This window comes from Hemicordylus capensis, chromosome 6, assembly GCF_027244095.1.
Source record: "Hemicordylus capensis ecotype Gifberg chromosome 6, rHemCap1.1.pri, whole genome shotgun sequence".
Taxonomy (NCBI): domain Eukaryota; kingdom Metazoa; phylum Chordata; class Lepidosauria; order Squamata; family Cordylidae; genus Hemicordylus; species Hemicordylus capensis.
This window is the reverse complement of record NC_069662.1, coordinates 948,750-967,504: the sequence shown is the minus strand read 5'-3', so window position 1 is coordinate 967,504 and position 18,755 is coordinate 948,750. Positions and strand designations below refer to the sequence as shown.

Here is an 18,755-nt window from a genome sequence, read left to right as displayed (position 1 = left end):
GACGCCGGGGCTTGGCGGGGATTCCGGTGGCGGGGAGCTTCTGCCTGGTCAAAATCCAGACAAGCCTGGAGAGGCAGGCTACAATTTATTGGAATTCACACTTGGGCTGAAACCTTTTTAGTCAATCGAATTCCTTTCCACGAGGCTGCCCTTGACCAACTTCTGAAAACTCCGATAGGTTCCGAACACGTGGCCAGATTGTTGAAACCGATCAGAGCCCAGAACTATGATCTTCTATGAACTACGCCGGCTTCCTGTTGGTTTCCGGGCTCAGTTCAAAGCCTGGCTGCTACTTTTAAAACTCGATGTCATTTGGATACCTCACAGACCACTTCCTGCCATATGTTCCTGCCCACCCATCAAGATATCTGGGGGGAGGCACTGCTGCATGTGCCATCCTTCACCAAAGCTCAGCTGCATGCACACAAGACAGGGCCTTCTCCGTGGGGGCTCTCAGGCCAGGGGACTCCCTGCCACAGGGTGTTCAAGATGCCCCTTCCCTCCCAGCCTCGAAGAAGACTAAAGATCTGTTGGTTCAGCCAGGCCTTCAATGGCCGGCTGATGGAGGGGGCGGCAGCTTAGCAGGGGCTTTTATCGTCTGCCACTAATCCTTTTATTATTGTTGGAATTGTATTTTTATGGGATTTTGATGTTCTTATTTGTTTTGCAATTTGTTTGTTACTTTTGTTAGCTGCCCCAGGGCTCTTAATGAAAGACAGGTTACACACGATTAATTAACAGGAGGGGATGCCTCTTCCGGGATGCCTCCTCCTGCTGCGACTCACACATTGCTCCGCCTCAGAGTAAAAGGCTGTTTTCCCCTCCAAAAGGACTGGCGGAGCCGCATGCGTGCAAGCGGACGCAGAGGCAACTCCATAACCAACTGCACAATCGGATTAAACGGACTCCAGGCCTCTTCAGCGGGGTGACGTTTGCACAGGGGCTGCACGGGCTAAGTCGGACACCTCCGTACCTGGCACTCTGCCCAGCTGCCTGCAGAATTACTGAGGAGAGAGGAGGCGGGGGGGGGGTCCCTTGGATTTCTGGAGCTCCGCCAAGATGCCAGAAGGCTGCCACTAAACCCCTCCAGGTGTAAAAGGGCCCGTAAAGGCCACCGCGAAGGGCACGGGGAGCAGCCAGAGGGAGACAGCAACAGTCGGAGGTATGGAGGGCCATGAGTGACAGAGTAGCCACAGCTCACGGCACTTACCCTTTGTGCAGACGCCCAGGAACCAGTGACGGGCAGATCTGAAACGATCGTGTGCTGATGCGGAGGAGAGACTCCTGAAGTCCACACACGTATATTTATCATAGTAATGCCGGGGTTCTCCAGCTGGGGTCCCCACATGCTGTGGGACTACAACTCCCATCATCCCCTGCCACAATGGCCAAGGACCATGGGAGCTGTAGTCCAACATCATCTGGGGAGCCCAGCTGGAGAAGCCCTGCAGGCACCCCAAGTCTACATCGAAGTCCTCGTGTCGCTGGGCTGGTCATCTGCAGACCGGGGTGGCCCCCGACCCCGTCACTCCACGCCTGGGTGGGTAGCCCTGGACAGCCATCCAGGCTTACAGGGAAGCGCCTGCCTCTGACCGCCCTCCGTGGCCGTGTGGCGCTCCGCACTGCCGGCAGCCGTCTTGATCATAGAGCCGGTGGGAAGGGGCAGCCAGGCAGTGTGGAGCGTTCCCCAGGCACTGCGCTGCCCTCACAGTGCATTGTGGGATACCGGCTGGCCCCAGTCTGCACCCCCCGCCCCCATTAGCGGGTGGGCTTGCCGCCACACCGCTGGGATGGGCCCGCAGGTGGCAGAGCCCGGCGGAGGCTCCAGTCGGGGGGGAGGGAGCAGGCAGGTTCCTGCCTTCTCTCCAGCATGTCCCCCCAGCCCCAGGTGAGAACGACCTCACTGGCTGGGTCCAGAGATGCATCGTGTGAGCTCAGAGACCATCCCTCTTGCGTGTGTGTGTGTGGGGGTCCAATTTCCAACCAATCTGCCCCCCGCCCCATCAGCAGCCTCTCATGCAATGCCCATGCTATCTCCTGGAGTCCCTGAACCTCCCAGGGCCAGCTGTTCAGAAGCCACTGTGGGGTGCAGTTGTGGGGAGTGGGCCGGGGGGGGGGATCCCCACTCTGCAACCTTGCCTGCAGTGTTCGGGGCCCCACCCACGGTTGGATTCTGTTGTTTTAAAAAGGCGTTAGCGGAGAGGTCCTTTTTTCCTGGGGCTGATAAGCAAGAACATACCCCACATGATGAGGTAAGGCTAGTTTTAATTCCTACTTTGATATTGGCTGAGGGCTTATAGTCCTTTCCTCAAAAACTCAAAGTGCCGTTTATTATCTTCAGAAGGCAACTTTCTCCGGCAACAATCTCTGAAGCGGCAACTGGCGGGATTTTAATACAACGGACAGGACAGGCATGCGTGCCAAATAAGGGGCTTGCGACCAGGACTCCTGGGTTCCCCAGTGAGGGAAGGAGGGAGGGAGGCCACAGGCGGCCTTAAAAGCAGAAGAGCCGGCGGGAGGGAGGGAGGGAGGGAGGACTGACCGAGGCCACTGCTGCAGAGGCAAGCGTGGGTCCGAGGCGGGGGCTTGGCCTGGTGGCTCTCGAGGATCTGCTGCACCAGCTGCTCGATGGAGAATTCCGCCGTGCTGTTTCCGTTGCTGCACGTCCACTTTATCCCGTGAACTGAAGGGCCAAGAGAAACACAGGTGTGACCACGAGAGACACAAACCAGTTCCAAGCCTGGGTAGCTGTCATGCACCGAAACACACACACACACTCTCTCCAAGGAGGAAGAGCTGGGAATGGTAGTCCTGTGAGGGGCTCTCTCAAAACATTCTGGGGACCCCCTACAAAACTACAGTTCCCAGGTCGAATTCCTGCCAGTTATGCCGGCTTCAAACTGGTTTAAATGCACAGTCTAGATGTGCTCTGGAGGAGGAGGAGGAGGAGGGGAAGCCAAGGTGTGAGAAGCGTGCCATCTGCTGACACAATCACATTTCTACTGCAGAGGAAGTCCAAAGAACTGCTCAAGGCAGCCTCGTGCCAAAAGGCCCAATCCAGCCTGGTCCTTTGTCTCCAGCAAGTGCCAGCAGAGTCCCCAGGAAACTCACAAGTAGGGCAAGATCGTCCACAGCATGGCTTTGCACATGAGTGTCTACCAATCACAGGTAGACTGCCTTTCAACGTGGGAGTTCGAAGATGCATTCACAGCTGCTGAGAGGCCTCTATGAATTCAGCTCAATAAGCTGACAATGAGCTCACCCCGTGAACACCGCACATTCTTGTTTTAAGGTCACATGTTAGGAACAGGATTCCCGGGAACAGGAATTCCCAGATGTTGACTACAACTCCCAGCATCCTCAGGTGCAATGGCCTTTGGCTGGGGATGCTAGGAGTTGTAGTCCACAACATCTGGGAGCCCGTTCCGGGGAACACTGGCCAGGAACCACATAGGAACTGTGTGCCTGCGGAAGAAAGAGCCTCCCTGTCTCTGACAACTTTTAAAAAGTCTTTAAAGACACACCGATTCACCCAGGCTTTTAATTAAATATTGTTTGAACAGTTTTAACATCGTTTTTAAATGCTGTTTTAAAATTTAAATTGTTGTAATGTTTTAACTTTTACTATAGCATTTATTTTGTTTTAACGACTGTTTTAAGTTTTCTGTCATTTATTTTAACGAATGTTTTAAATTTTTGTTGGTTTGCTTGTTGTAAACCGCCCAGAGACGTGAGTTTTGGGTGGTATAGAAATGTGTTAAACAAACAAACAAATAATAAATAATTTAAAAACCTTGTGGCAATTAGCTCCGGACAGAGGAGAGCTGGTCTTGTGGTAGCAAGCATGACTTGTCCCCCTAGCTAAGCAGGATCTGCCCTGGTTGCATATGAAGGGGAGACTTGATGTGTGAGCCCTATAAGATATTCCCCGCAGGGGATGGAGCCGCTCTGGGAAGAGCATCTAGGTTCCAAGTTTTTATTTTATTTTAATTTATTTATTTCTTACATTTTATATCCTGCTCTGCCTCCAAGGAGCCCAGAGCAGTGTACTACATACTTAAGTTTCTCCTCACAACAACCCTGAGAAGTAGGTTAGGCTGAGAGAGAAGTGACTGGCCCAGAGTCACCCAGCTAGTCTCATGGCTGAATGGGGATTGGAACTCGGGTCTCCCTGGTCCTAGTCCAGCACTCCAACCACTACACCACGCTGGATCTCTCCCAGCTTCTCCAAGACAGGGCTGAGACAGGCTCCTGCCTGCAACCTTGGAGAAGCCACTGCCAGTCTGTGAAGGCAATACTGAGCTAGATGGACCAATGGTCTGACTCAGTATATGGCAGCTTCCTAGGTTCCTATGAATTCAACTTTAGAGACGCGTCCCCTCGGCTCCCCGCGATGTCGCACCCTCCCCTGGGCCTTCCCTCCCCCCGTCCCTTCCAAGCACCCCCGTCACAACACTGCACCCACACAGCCCCCAGCGGTCTTGCTGGCCCCTGGCCCACCGGCTGCCCCTTACACATGGGTTTCAGCTGGCCAACCAGCTCGTCCTTCGACCACTTCAGCCACTCCTTGCGGTCACTGTTGATGGAGCACAAGACGGGCCCGCAGATCTTCCCACAGTCCTCAATGGCTGGGACATTCAGGTAGTGGACCAGCACAATATCCGGATTCTAGAGGGGGAGGAAAGAGGACTGAGCAGGAGGCTCTCCCAAGGGATGGGCAAGGTCCTCTGGGGGCAGAACCCACTTGGAGGTCAAGCCCTCTGGCCTGGTAGCCTCTTCCTTCACGCGCACATGACCCCTACTGTGCAGGCCCAGGGGGTGTTCTTCTGGTGGAGGCACTCTGCCCATGCTCCATTGCACCCCTTTTCGCGTCCTTCCTCTCAGTTCACATGGCCCAGGTCTAACTCCTGGCACTAGAACTGATTTGGAATTAACTCCTGGAGATTCCCAGCCCTGACAAGAAGCTATTGCAAGCCAGCCTGTGAGCCAGGTGACCCCCGAGTCACTGCAAGAAGTGGGGGGGGGAGTCCAAGAGGGCCCCCACTGGACACAGCAAGGAGCAAAAACAATTCCCACCCACCCCAAGAAAACTGACAGGAAGGCCACTTCCGGCAGGAGCGTCTCTCGGGGCTCCAGTCTGGGGGAGAGGAGCCCCCCCCCCGGGACTCCCAGTGCGGCTTTGGGCAAGCCCCTCTCCCAACTTGCCCCTGGGCTGAGACGGGGTCCTGCTCTGAGGGAGGGAGGCAGCGGACTCTGAACAGGGGCATCCTACCCACATTTCTTGCTGCCCAGGAAGACTGAAGGAGCCATTTCTCTCCGGGGGGGGGGCATGACCCCTTTCCTCTGCCCCACTCTTTTCTTCCGGCCCTGCCTCCAAGGAGCTCAGGGTGACCCTCAGGGCTCCAGGGTTCCCCTTCCAATTTTATCCTTAAAATGTCTGCATGGCTTTGCATTACTTTGCTTGTCTTAAGTTCGTGTTTCGTGTTTTGAGCTCCGTACACTGCCTGGAGACACAGGCTGGGGGCAGTATATAAGCACTCGGAACAAAACACACCAACAAAACATCCTCACAGCAACCCTGCGAGGCAGGAGAGGGAGAGAGAGAGTGGCTTGCCCAAAGCCTCACAGTGATCTTCGTGGCTGGGCAGGGATCTGAACCCCGACTGCTGCCCGCTCCAGCTCAAGGCAAGTCGTGGGGCCAGGGTTGCTCCTTCCGGTTTCCCTGTGGGGCAGGCCCCATCCAGTCCCCTGGCACGTACCTGCAGCAGCCAATAGCAGCGCCGATGGAATGTAGGGACGATGGAGGAGTGGACATAGCAGCCGTAGAGACACTGCGTGGGAGAGAGAGAGAGGTGGGTTGGGGCTGCGCTCTGCCCTCAGGACTCCTCCTCCCCAGAACAAGCTGCATTGCTCAGCTCCCCACCAAGCAGGTTGGCACTGTGTGGGCCTCACCTCCCAAAGCCACCATGGCTGCCCAGACCTCGGCAACCTTTCCTCTTTGACCCGACACCCCGGAAGAGCCTGCATGCTGAATCAGACCCAGAAGGCCCGTCCCATCCCGCCAGCATCCTGCTTCTCCCCACTGTGGCTGGCCAGACTCCCACACGGGAAGCCCACAATCAAGGCAGGGAGCCAGGAGCTCTCCCCCATGCTTGCGGCCAAGCCTCTGGACAGGGAGGAACCATCAGGCCCCCATAACTAAGAGCTGCTGATAAACCTCTCGGCAAATTTGTCAAAGCCATCTTTGAAAGCCATCTAAGCTAGAGGCCATCATCACATCAAGTGGCAGGGAGTTCCACAAGCTCCCCAGGAACTGTGTGAAAAAATACTCTCTTTGGTTTGTCCTGAATCTACTTTCCATCAATTTCATGGAATGACCCAAATCCTAGGGTTATGAAAGAGAGGAAGAAAACCTCTCTCTCTCTCTCCACACCAAGGTCAATTTTACAGTCTTCTCTCCCCACCTTGTCCCGGCTGCTTTCCCGCCCCTGCCCTACCTCTACACCTTTCACTTTCAGCTTCATGTGGTCCTCGCGGGTGGTCTTGCCGTCCTTCCGTTTCTTCCAGCAATAGCCATCCTTCCGGTATTTCACCTTCTTCCGGTTGTATAGGATGATGGAGCCGTTCTGAGGCCTGCCAGAGAGAGGAGCAGAGGCAGCTGCTGCATTCCGAGTCAGACCTTGGATCGGAGGGCACCGTGCACGACTGGCATCAGCGGAGGAGACGCCTCCGGCCCTAATCCGGGAGCTGGGCCCGCTAAAAAGAAGGCCGGAGGCCAGGCGCTGGGTGGTGAGCTCCGCCCCAGCTGCGTAGGACAAGCCTGCCCTCCCCAGATTCTGCCCCCGGCTTTGGAACCAGGTAGGAAGAAAAACCATCCCACCCAGCTGGGGCTTCGCTCACAATCAACCTCCCTGCCTCCGACACATGGCCCAAAATGGGGATTGCACACAACTCCTGAACGAGGGCGATGGCTTTGCCTACCCTGAGACCAGCCGTGGGAATCGTGTCTGCTCTGACTGGCCGCAGCGCCCCCCGGGAGTCCAGGGCCTTTTCCTGCCACCTGCGAGCAGAGCTATTTCCCCCGGGCCCTGCCAGTGAGCGACGGCCCCTCCTCTCCTGCATCACTGGTTTGCATTTTCACACGTTCTATGCTTCAGATAATAATGTGATGGAAAAGTAGGGTAGGAATGGACAAAAGAGACGCGGGGAGCAAAAAATAAGGCTTCTGGAGGAGAAAGCCAAGCCAAGGCCACGACAGGGACATCCCCGCGATAAAACGGATCTTTGGAAGAAAGCGAGAGGCGGGTTTCCCTCCACGGCAGGGGGCTGTGCCTTCTTCCTGCCCCCTGCCCCAGCTGGGGCCTGAGTCAAAGGGGCTCCTCCTTCCTACCTGGTCTTGGGGGAGCAGGACAGCCACTCATCGTGCTTCTCAAAGGTGATCAAATAGGAAGCAATCTCCTGAGACACAGAGAGAGGGAGCGTGTGAAAGCGCAGCAGAGTTCGGAAGGGGACCGCGTCACCTCCTGCCTGAACGGTCCTGATGAGCAACGCTCAGGCGGGGTGGCGACACAGGGTTTATTTAATACCTCCCTATACCACCTATTACAAAGTCTCAAGGCGGTTTACCAAAAAAAAAGCACAGGCAAAAAATTAAGAACATCAAAACGTAAAGCCCTGTGGATGCCAGAGCCACAGAAATGGGAAGGGGACCCACCACCGGCCCTGGCCAAAGGCAGGAATCTCTCCCTCCACCTCCACAGGCCTCCCAAACGGATCAGTGAGCCGTCTTTACATTTGATTATTGCTTTGAACCTTCTATGTTGTTTGAGGATGTACAACATCTAGAGACAGGGCCAGCTTAGCCCCTTCTGAGGCCCTAAGCTACCTCAGGGTCCACAGGCCCCACAGCATTGCAAAATGGGTCAGATGTCCTGTCCCCAGCATCATTCACGGCAACAGCCACATTCATCGAACGGTAACCATGGGCCTTGGTCTAAACCACGTCCCATAAACGTAGACAGAACTCAGTTACTTCTGCACAGATTTACAAACTCAGAATGACAAATAATGGTGTTGCCAAACAAGAATATATTTCGTCTTATCACAACAATAATGTCTATTTTAGTCTTTCCCCCTGCTTTATTTCCCAACCAGACTTGAAACTGAGCCTTCCTCGGCATTCAGAGGCGGCCCCTCAGATCACGCGGGGCTCGAAGCTGCGTCTTCCTGAGCTTGTGCCTAAATCTGGCCGCCTCCAACCCCAGCACAGCCCCTCCTTCCGTGGCTGCTTCCGATGCAACCTTGCGTTTCTTTCTAGACTGTGAGCCCTTTGGGGACAGGGCAGCATCTTATCTTCTTCTCTGTTTTGCTTTGAAAACCCCTGTGGAACCTTCTGTTGAGGAGCAGCCCAGGCATGTTTGCAGTGGCAGAGAAGAGCAAGCGAGCGGGAGAGCGGGCACGCACCGCTGCACCAGCATGCCAAGGGGCTGCCGTGGGAGCGAGCGGGCTCCCCTGCCCCGAGCCAAGAGGCAAAGTTGCCGGCCGGGCTGGGGAGAGCAGGCCGGGTGACCCATGCCCGGGAGGACAGAGGACTGTGTGTGTGGTCAGCCGAACCAGGAGATTATTCTACAGCCCAGGAGGAGGGGCCTTGAGAACTCTGCCCCTAGACAGCAGGCGGAGCAGGGATGCGTAAAGAACCGGCCTGTATGGGCCTCCAAACCGGTTCAAAGGTGGGGTGGTGGTTGACTTCAAGGGCGGGGGAGGGTGCACTTACCCCTCCCTCCGCTTTCCCCCCGATGGCACCCCGTTAGCAAAGGGTCCCTCAGGGCGTCCCTCCCTGCCACCCATCCCCTCATCGGATCCTATGTCACCAGAAGTACCCGACACGCGTGCGTGTGTCGGCGGAGGCACGTCACGCTCACAAGCATGCATGTCGGGTGCGTGAACATGACGTGCGCGTGCGCCAACACGTGCAGGCACGTTGGGTACTTCCGGTGACGGACGGTCCAACGAGGGGATGGGGAGGCAGGAAGGGATGCTGCCACCACGACAGACCCTTTGCTAATGGAGCACCGGCGGGGGGGAGGGAGTGGAGGGAGGGGTAGTGCACCCTCCCCTGCCCTTAAAGTCAAACCCCCAGCCTTCAAACTTCCCCCGCCTCATTCCGTGCACATCTCTAGTCACCAGCTTCACAGTGGTGAGCTGTATTTATTCTCAAATTATCACATTTTTATCAAAATATGCATTTATCATACCAGGGAGGAGAGCTGGTCTTGTGGCAGCCTGCATGACTTGTCCCCATAGCTAAGCAGGGTCTGCCCTGGTTGCATCTGAATGGGAGACTTGATGTGTGAGCACTGGAAGAGATTCCCCTTAGGGGATAATGGGGCTGCTCTGGGAAGAGCATCTAGGCTCCAAGTGCCCTCCTTGGCAGCATCACCAGGATAGGGCTGAGAGAGATTCCTGCCTGCAACCTGGGAGAAGCCACAGCCAGTCTGTGAAGACAATACTGAGCAAGATAGACCAATGGTCTGACTCAGTATATGGCAGTTTCCTATGTTTCCAATACACATATGCAAATTTTATGCAAAGTTGAGACTTTTTGTGTGTGAAAAGCATCCTATCTTTTCTACCTTTTTGGTGATAGATATTGATTTTTTTCTCCATCTGGACCTGACAACCATAACCAAAAAGATATAAACATGACATTTTTGAAGGTAGGTTCCAGACCTCACTCAGACATTCAAAAAAATCCAAAACCCCAGAAAAATAATTACTTCCCCAGAAAATCTAGGAAAACCCTCCCATTGGAAAGCATGAGGACGTCAGAGCTCACAGAGTTAGGAAAAGACTAGAGTCCCAGTAAGATCAGCCATTAATACGCTTGCAAACTGGAAGCCGTTTTACTAGTAAATCCATAAAATAAATAAATTTTGTGGAGCTGTCTTGAAAATACATATTATTTATATTTATATCCCACTTGATTATATAAAACCACAAGGTGGCTAACACACACTAAAATTAAAGACGATAGGATTGTTCAGACTAGTGTTCCCTCTAACAAGGATTCCCAGATGTTGTTGACAACTCCCAGAATCCCCAGCTGCAATGCCTTTTGCTTGGGGATTATGGATCGTAGTCAACAACATCTGGGAATCTCTGTTAGAGGGGACACTGGTTCAGAAGACGGCAGACTGGGTCAGACTAGGCTCCTACTCAGCTTTGGGGGCTGGGTGCGCTCCCAGTTTTCGGTTGTGTGCTTGGAATCGTATTTCTCCTGGATTCTAGGCAGGAGGTGGGGAGCAGGACTGCCTACTATGGGCACGTGATCTGCCCAGGTTCCATCCCCAACTTCTGAACAAGGAAGGAGGAAAAACCCTCCTCCCCAGTTGAGGCTGAGCACCTCAGCAGCGGTGTTGCCTCTAACATGGATTAATAAGGGGATTTTATTGTTTTAATTTATAATATCCATTTTATTGATATTGATACATTGTATCCTAATTTTTAAATTTTTATTTGTTGACTTTTTGTTCTGGTTGGTGACCGTAACAATAAAGACTGACTGAATTCACAGGGATTTCCAGGTGCAGTTAACTACAACTCCCAGAATCCCCAGCTTCAATGGCTTTTGCTTGTGGATTATGGAAGCTGTAGTCAACAACATCTGGGAATTCCTGTTCGAGGGAAGACTGCTTGGCAGGTTTTCACAAGCACGCGGCCGGAAATCGGGCGGGGGGCACCCAGCTTCTGAAGTGGGGGGCAGGACGTTTGTCTTATCCAGTTCACGGTTGTGTGAATGAGCTTCATAAAATTTAAAAAAAACATGCACGCACACACTAAAATCAGCATCTCACACCGCGCGCGCGCGAGAGAGGGATGCATGTGAAACCACCACAAGAGCACATCAGCACAGTAGTCCAAGCCCCAAGAAGGCACAGGAGGAGGCCGGCCGGGCTGGAGGGAGCCACCGCCACGGGGAGCGAGAGCCTTCCACAATCTGGGCCTTTGCATGGGTGGAGCACAACCAACTCACAGACAAGTGCAGCAGGGAGGCCAGAAATCCCACGCCTGGTGTAGTCACACGCAAACAACACTTGTGCAGAACCCCAGAGTGCTGGAGCGGGAAGGGGCCCCGGAGGGCTTCTGCCCTGAGCAGGCGGCTGGACTGGAAGTCTGCTGACAGCACCCCTGGCGGCAGGCGGCCATCCAGCCCACGGCTGGAGATGGCCAGGGAGAGCAAGCTCACCGCTGCGCAAGGCAGCAGCAGCCGAAAGGCCTCAGGCCCGATCCCCAGCAAGGCTGCTCTGCTGGACTCCTGCAGCTGGGGAATTCCAGCTCCCGTCTAGCCAAATGCTAGCAGCACCCACTGCTGGTGCTGGTCCCACCCTTGGGAGCCACAGAGAACAAGCCTGCTCCTCCTCCTCCTCCTCCGTGACAGCCCTCCAGCTATTCAAAGATGGCTCTCGTATGCCCACGGGGTCCTCTTCTCCAGACTAAACATCCCCAGCTGCTCCTCCCACCATTCCTCATAGGACTCCATTTCCAGGCCCTGCACTGCCTCAGTTGCCCTCCTGTGAACTTTGTGCCCCGTGACGAAGAAGATGGAGAGAGACAAAAGCTCCTGCCGCTAAGAGATCGTTTGGCTTCAAGGGGTTACAAGACTCCAACCACGTTTTGACAAGTTCCTCCTTCCAGGAACTGCAAGAAGTAAGGGTGACCCCCCTCCCCCCAACACACTGGCCTTTGGAACTCCCTGCCCCCAGCAGTCCGCCAGGCATCCACCCTCACTGTGTTTTTTTACACACTGCAAAGATGGCTTTATTTTCTCTGAGTTTTTGATGGCCTTCTCATTTGATCTCACGGCTGTTTTATTGCTGACTACCAACTGTGACAGTTTCAGTATTTCCTTGTTTCAATAGCCATGATTTCAATACAGTCATTGTGGTAAAATGCTGCCAGCTGCCTCAAGAGGCTTAGACTGGAAGCCAGAATAAAAACATACATTTTTATAAATAAAGTCCTTGGAATTGCACCCAACTTTGTTTCCCCCGTCTTGGCCTAAGAGCCCTCCCACTGTGCCTTCAAGTGCTGTGATGGGCCATCCCTCTGTTGGCAGCCCCAGTGATCCTGGGAAGCAAGACAGAGACCTGCTCCCCACAGCAGGCCGCACTGGGTGGACTCGGGGGATACGCCCCACCCGCTGGGGGCTTCCCAGGCCCAGAACGCTCTCCCAGCACGTGGCCCGAAGCAGCCCCCGCCGGCCCGGCCTCCCACCTCGTTGGTGTTCCAGCGCAGACGCTCCTTGGGCAGAGCAGGGCACTTGGGCACGCAATCCACCAGCTTCTTGGGCAGGAAGACCTTCAGGTGGTGGCTGTTTTCTGGAAGGGGGGGAGACAGGCAGACCATGAGACACGGGCTTGGGGGCCCAGACCCACAGGGAGAGCTTTACACGACAGGAGACGGCCAAGTCCCGAAGGGGTAGGACAGAAAGGACCGCTGGGGAGGAGGCAAGCGGGAGAGTCCCTGTTTCTGCAAGCGAACAAACCCCTCCAGCCAGGGAGGCGGCGCAAAGCAGGCAGAGGGTTGGGCCAAGGAGCCCCCCCCCCCGGCTTTTGACGGGAGGGACTGCAGAGAGGCGATCCTGCCACCCTGCCCCAGCAGCGGAAGTGGGGCAGAGCATTCCACTTCCTTGCAAGGAAAGGCAAACTCCCCTTTAAAAACAGAATAATCAACCAAACAGGGCTTTCGTTTAAAAAGCAAACTAAACAAGAGGACATGATGGAGGTTCTTGACATTCTGCATGGTGGTGTGGAGAAAGTGGACAGACACACCTCCTCCATTTCCCATACTACAAGAGTCCAGCGTCAACAAATGTAACCAACCGGACAGAGAAAAAGGAAGTTCTTTTTCAGACCACGTGAAATTAGCCTATGGAATTTCCTGCCACAAAATGTGGCGATGGTTACAAGCCGAGGCAACTCGGCTGTTAGACAGGATGGCTGTGTGGTGCCTTCATATTCAGAGGTATTCTACTTCCGAAGGCCCATCGCTGGAGAAGAAGCAGTGAGAGAGGACTGCTACCCTCCTCAAGACACCTGGCTGGCCTCGGCGGGGGGGGGGGGGGCAGAGAAAGCAGGATGCTGGAAGAGAGGGACCCAGCTCAGTCTGATCTTGCAGGGCACTCCTTCCGGCCTCATTTGTTGGCCTCTATAGATCAAGCTGTAGACACTACTCGGGTGAAACAAGGAGGACTGCGGGTCTTGGGGCAGTGAGCACAGGTTTGCTAAGCAGGGTTTGCCTTGGTTTGCATCTGCATGGGTGACTGCATGTGAGCATTGTCTCCTGTTGAGACATTCCCCCTGAGGGGATGAGGCCCTCGCTTAGGGGCAGACCATCTGCTTGGCATGCAGAAGGTGCCAGCTTCACTCCCTGGCAGGCTCCTGCCTGCAACCTTGGAGAAGCTGCTGCCAGTCTGAGCCAATGCTGAGCTAGATGGACCCAGGGTCTGACTCAGCAGAACACAGCTTCTAATGTAAGCCCAGGTCCTCAGGTCGATTCTCACAGCAACAGTATTTGTGCCTCCATGTATGGTCTTTTGAAGTGCACACATCCCATTGCGGGCCAGAGCAGCCCCTGGCCCCAGATGAAACTACCAAAGAGCCCCAATATAGCATTCCAGCCAATCAAGACATGAAGGAACCATCCGCCACAACAGCACAAACGCAGCACCCAGCAGCAATGTCACGGGGGGGGGGGGTTCAGAACGCCCTCAGAACAGCCGTTGAGTGAGCTGGTCCAGAAAAGCCGCCTGGAATTGTGAAAAAGCCTTTGCCTGGAGACAGAAGAATCACACCCAGGAAAGGGGCGAGCGGATGTCCCTGGGGGCAGTGGTCCAAGGGTGGGTGCCACGAACAAAAAGGCCCACCCCCCCCTGCCACAGAGGGACATGGCCTGCCCCTGTGAATGGGCAAAGGGGAGGGAGAGGGAGAGCAGGCGGATCCTGAGTGGTGCTGGATTCCGCCTCAGCAGGCTGAGCGCCTTGGCTCGGAAGGGCGAGGGAGGCGGCAAGAAGATGCCCAACTCACCAGATACCTCCGTAGTTTCCCTGTTCATCTTTAGGGCTTTGCACGGTGACAGCATTAGAGTTCTCGGCCTGGTGGGGGACTCAGACGGGGGCACCTGGAGCTCAGGATCAGCCCTGGAGAGGTGGCAGAGGGGCAGGGGATGGAAGAGAGCAAAGCCGGTTGGATAACAGACAGTCACCTCCAGGCAGGCGGGGCCCACTGCCTCTTCAGCCCCCCCCCCCCGGCACCCTGTAAAATTGCTCACAGCAGACTCCTCACGCGTCCCCTTGGCACCCCTCACTTCTCACACCCCCCCCCGGCAGCACCCCCTTCCCTGGAGCACCTGTGGGGAAGCCCCGCCACCACCACCAATGGCGCACCTGCAGCGCTCAGTGCCACCGGCATCTGCAGGTGGGGGGTGTCTGTGTCCGCCTGCCTGCCTGCTCTGCAGAGACCCTCTTGCCCCTCCCAGGGGGCCCCTCTCCTTGCCGCCCGCCCGCCCGCCTGCCTGGAGGCCCCCTGCAGCCCCCCTGGGCACACAGGAGACGCCCCTCCAAGAGCCGCCGCCTCTCCTGGCAGGCCCCCCTCGGGGCTCCCTCTTCGGAACAGGCGCAGCGGCCGCAGCCCTGGATGCTCCGGCGCTGCCCGCCGCCCAGCCCCGCAGGGGCCCCTCTCGCCCCCGGCCAGCCGCGGCCCAGCCCGGCCCTCCTCCAGCTCCACGCCTGCCTGCCTGCCTGCCGCCTCCTCCCGCCGCCAGCCCCGCACCTGCCCAGGTCTCCGCCCGCCGGGTGCCCCGCTGCTCCCGCTGGCCGCCCCTGCCGGGGAGACGGGGGCGCCCGCCCCGCTCGCCTCTCGCCCCCTCCCCGCCAGGCCGCGCTGCCCGCCGCCGTGCCCAGGGCTGCTGCGGGAGGGGCTGGGCGGGGGGGGGCGCCCACGGCCCGGCGGGGGAGGAGGCGGCGCGCTCCCTCCCGGCGCGGCTGGCTGGGGCGCGCACCTGCTGCTGCCGGGGCTGCCGCTGCCGCCGCCGCCGCTCGGGCTCGGCCGCCGGCCGCCATTCTCCCCGCGCCGGCTGCGCCTGGCTCGGCCCCTTCCTCCTCCTCCTCCTCCCTCCTCTCCCCCTGCGCTGCGCTGCGCTGCGCTCCGCCCCGAGCGGTGACAGCTCGCCGTGGCCCGGCCCGGCAGCGTCTGAGCTCAGCGCGCAGGAGGCGGAGGAGGCAGGCGCGGCGGCGGCGGGCCGGGCATGGGCAGCTCCCCCGGACGGAGGCCCCCCGCGGGAGGCCGGAGCCCCAGGGCCGCCCGGATGGCCCCAGCGGCGGCTCGGCTCCCGCCCCCCGCGCTCCCAGAGCCGGGCTCGGCCTGGCGGTGCGTGGCCGGGGCTGGCGAGAGCCTGCCTGCCTGCCTGCCTGCCTGGGGAAATCCCCACGCACGCCCCGCAACTCGCCAGGCAGCTCCAGCCCCCACCTGCCGGGCAGCGGCCGGCCGGCCAGCCAGCCAGCCGGGGGGGGGGCGGGGGCGGGGAGGAATCTCCGCCAGGAGCCCCCCGCCCGCCCCGCCCCCGAGGGGGACCAAGCAGGGAGAGGCATCTCGAATCGGGGCACCTGGGGTCTCTCTCCCTCCGGGAAGGAACCCCCAGCTGGCTGCGTGGCTTGCCTGCCCAGCGCCCCCCCCAGCCCCCCCCGGGGGGCAGAAAAGGCAAGGCTTCCCCACCCAGACCGAGTTCAGCAGCACTCCCTGCTGGCAAGGGTCGCCCGCATCATCACCCCCAGACTCCATTGCTCTCGCATTGGGAAGCAACCCGCCCCCCCTCCACACACACACCAGTCCCAAAGAGATGCCAACCCCTTGTGGCCCCTTAAAACTGTATTGTAGCAGAAGCTTCCATGGGTGATGGGAGTTGTAGTCCAAGAGGACCTGGGGGGGCCTGCAAGGTGCGCAGTGGGGCCAAGGGGTCGGCCTGCCTGTGACCACCCAGCAGTAGCCTCAGAGGAGTGCAGGGACCGTTCCCAGCCGCAGTTGCGGGGCAGGATGAGGACTGGTGGGGCCCGCTGGTGCCACCCATTCAGGTGTGAACCGTGAGAACCGGCTCATGGGGCACCACAGACGCATTTGTCCCCCAGGCTTTTCATCAGATAGTGTTTTATTTGAGTTTCTAATCGTTTTGACATTTTGAATTTCAATTGTTGGGATGTTTTAATCTTTTAAAAACAAAACAAAAAGATGTTTTTGTTGTTTTGTTGGGAACTGCCTGGAGTCTCACGTTTTGGGCGGTATATAAATGTTTTAAATAAAAATAAATTTAAAAATAAATAAATGTATAGGCTAGGAATATTGTCTGCCATCTTTATGGGCCACCCTATCTAGAATCTCAGGGCAGCGTACACTTTCAACAAACAGCAGCCAAAACCTAAAAATGATGTAAAACAGATTTGAACTACCATAAAACTAACATTAAAACATCTTAAACTACAAGCCTGAGGAAACAGGTGTTTTCTCAAAAGTTGTTTAAAGGCAACCAGGGTTGGGGAGGTTCTGTTTTCACTTGGAAGTGTGTTCCAGAGCCCCAGGGCAACCCTAGAGAAGGCCCAGTTTGGGGTCACCACACTGTGTGACCTCCCCCCCGCCCCGATGATCTTAATAGGCAGTGGGGTTTATGAAGAAGAAGGCGCTCTCTGGAATTCCCTGGGCCCAAGCCGTTCAGGGCTTTATACCCACAACACATTTCAGCTGTACCTAGAATTATCACAGACGGATGGATCTCTTCCACTTCCACGGCCCGTTTGCACCCCTGCTTACATGGCGTTTTCCTTTCTCTATACCTGGGCTGCAAAAGTTCTGCTCCCCAGCTGTTCTTGAACTACAGCTTCCATCACCCGCTGCTACAGTAGCCGGTAGTCAGGAGCTATGGGCATTGTAGTCCACCAACAGCTGGAAGGCTGCAGTTGTCCAAGCCTCCTCCGCTGCACCCACATATATACGTATGCCTACCCCCAGAGGACAGACGACTACTAAAAGCATTGATATCATGCTTTTGATCATGCAAAGTTTTTCAGGCGTCTCACCTTCTTGAGCTCATCCTCACAACAGCCCTGCAAGGGGAGTGTTGCTACCCCCGTCTGGCAGCTGAGGCCGAGAGGGAGCAACTTGCATCGCTGTATGGCCGAGGTGAGGCTCGAACCTGGCTGGGAAGTCCTGAGTTGCAGCTTAGTCTCTTGGGCGCTGCACTGCACCTGATTTTCCCGATGAAATGGACTCGAGTCCAAGGAAACTTATGCTGCAGTAACAGTCTTCAAGGTGACACAAGAGGTTGTTGTTGGTGCTTAGGAGGACCCTGGTGTGGAGAAAGACTGCAGAAGCGTAGGCATGAGTGTAAGAAACCCTCCGGTGAGTGGATCTGATGGGTACAGAATGAACCACATCGTGAGCCTGGACACAGCAGACTGCCTTGGTCATGTGCTTGCAGCAGCAAGTGGGAAGCAAATATGAGGGGGGTGGGAGGGGAGGCCTGGCCAGGCAGGCCGTTACTGGGAAGGACACCTTGTAGATCTTGCGGGAGGGTGACTGGGCAAACTTCTTTCCTTCCCTGTGCCTGTGTCGGGTGTTCAGATATCACAACATTGCCTGGAGGCAAAAGCCAGGCATGGATGGCAGCAGGAGGGAGGGACAAGCACTGGCTAAGTAGGGACACTGAAGGCCCAGAAACAGCAGGATTTGCAGGCTCCAGAATGTGTGGGAGCCTCTCCGGTCTCCATAGATGACACTGGAAGCTGCCATATGCCGAAGACCCTTGGCAGGGGCTCTCCGGGGCAGGGGCTCTCCTGGCTTTCAGGCAGCTTCCTGGAGGCACTAAGGGCTGGGGCTGGGACCTTCTGCATACAAGCAGATGCTCTTCCACGGAATTGCGTACATAGGAGTGCCTTGAGATCCCAGGAAGAGGGAGCAGAGGCTGGAGGGCATTTGCCCCTTGCGAAGAGACAATTGGTATAAACCAGGAAGCTAAAAACATCAGGAGTTTGAGCAAAGGACATCAATCAGTTCTCCAGTTTTGCAAGACCTACAAGGCCTTTTGGTGAGGGTCGGAGGGGCCTGTGTTTCAAGTCTGCATGGAGCTCAGAGCTTTCCATCTTTGACAAAGGTTTTGGGGCCCAGCCAGCATTCAGGAAGAGAGAGGGAGGGAGGGAGAGGGAGGAGTGTTTGCCCTGCTCCCAGCCCAGGGCTTCTCAGCCTTGGGCCCCCAGATGTGAACTATAACTCCTTTGGCGGGTGGAGCTGGGGATGATAGGAGTGCTAGTCCAACCACATCTGGGGACCTCAGGCTGAGCAGCCCTGGGCTAGTCCCTCCTCTGGGTCCAAAGGTATGGGGCAGTTCCCTTCCCTTCCAAGGGCATGGGAACCCTTCTGAGAGCCCGAGGCATGGAAGGGTTGGGATGCAGGCATGCCAGCGGGGAAACATCTCAGAAGCAGGATCACAAGGCAAATGTGCACCTCGCTGCACGGCTCCTGTAGCGACTGCCGGGGAAAGGATGCTCTAATGCGCGTCTCTCGCCGGGCTTCTTCAGCTCTTGCTGAGCTGCACAGCGTGCCCTGACCTCCCCGGCACAATCTCTCCACACGCCTGCCACGGGGTCCTGCTTTCTTCGGCTTCCTCTTCTCGGCTCTTCCACTCTGTGCCAAGCCAAAGGGGCCGGCCTCTTG

At 56.6% G+C, this 18,755-nt stretch overlaps 1 protein-coding gene across 5 annotated transcripts in view; it reads right to left on the bottom strand.

Moving 5' to 3' along the window:
- Positions 1 to 15,217, bottom strand: part of CAMTA2 (calmodulin binding transcription activator 2) — a 40,669-nt gene extending 25,452 nt beyond the window's left edge. The window contains exons 1-8 of one of the 5 annotated variants that reach the window (XM_053259458.1): positions 15,058 to 15,217; positions 14,085 to 14,197; positions 12,274 to 12,377; positions 7,391 to 7,458; positions 6,498 to 6,633; positions 5,760 to 5,831; positions 4,515 to 4,668; positions 2,543 to 2,683 (exon numbers count right to left, since the gene is read on the bottom strand). In XM_053259458.1, coding sequence (XP_053115433.1) covers positions 2,543 to 2,683; positions 4,515 to 4,668; positions 5,760 to 5,831; positions 6,498 to 6,633; positions 7,391 to 7,458; positions 12,274 to 12,377; positions 14,085 to 14,139 — 730 coding nt within the window. In that variant the 5' untranslated portion in view covers positions 14,140 to 14,197; positions 15,058 to 15,217. Of the gene's footprint in view, positions 1 to 2,542; positions 2,684 to 4,514; positions 4,669 to 5,759; positions 5,832 to 6,497; positions 6,634 to 7,390; positions 7,459 to 12,273; positions 12,378 to 14,084; positions 14,198 to 14,828; positions 14,966 to 15,057 lie in introns of those variants that run through there. The other 4 variants (XM_053259457.1, XM_053259456.1, XM_053259454.1 and 1 more) reach the window with 4 other exon arrangements.
- Positions 15,218 to 18,755: the final 3,538 nt, after the last annotated feature.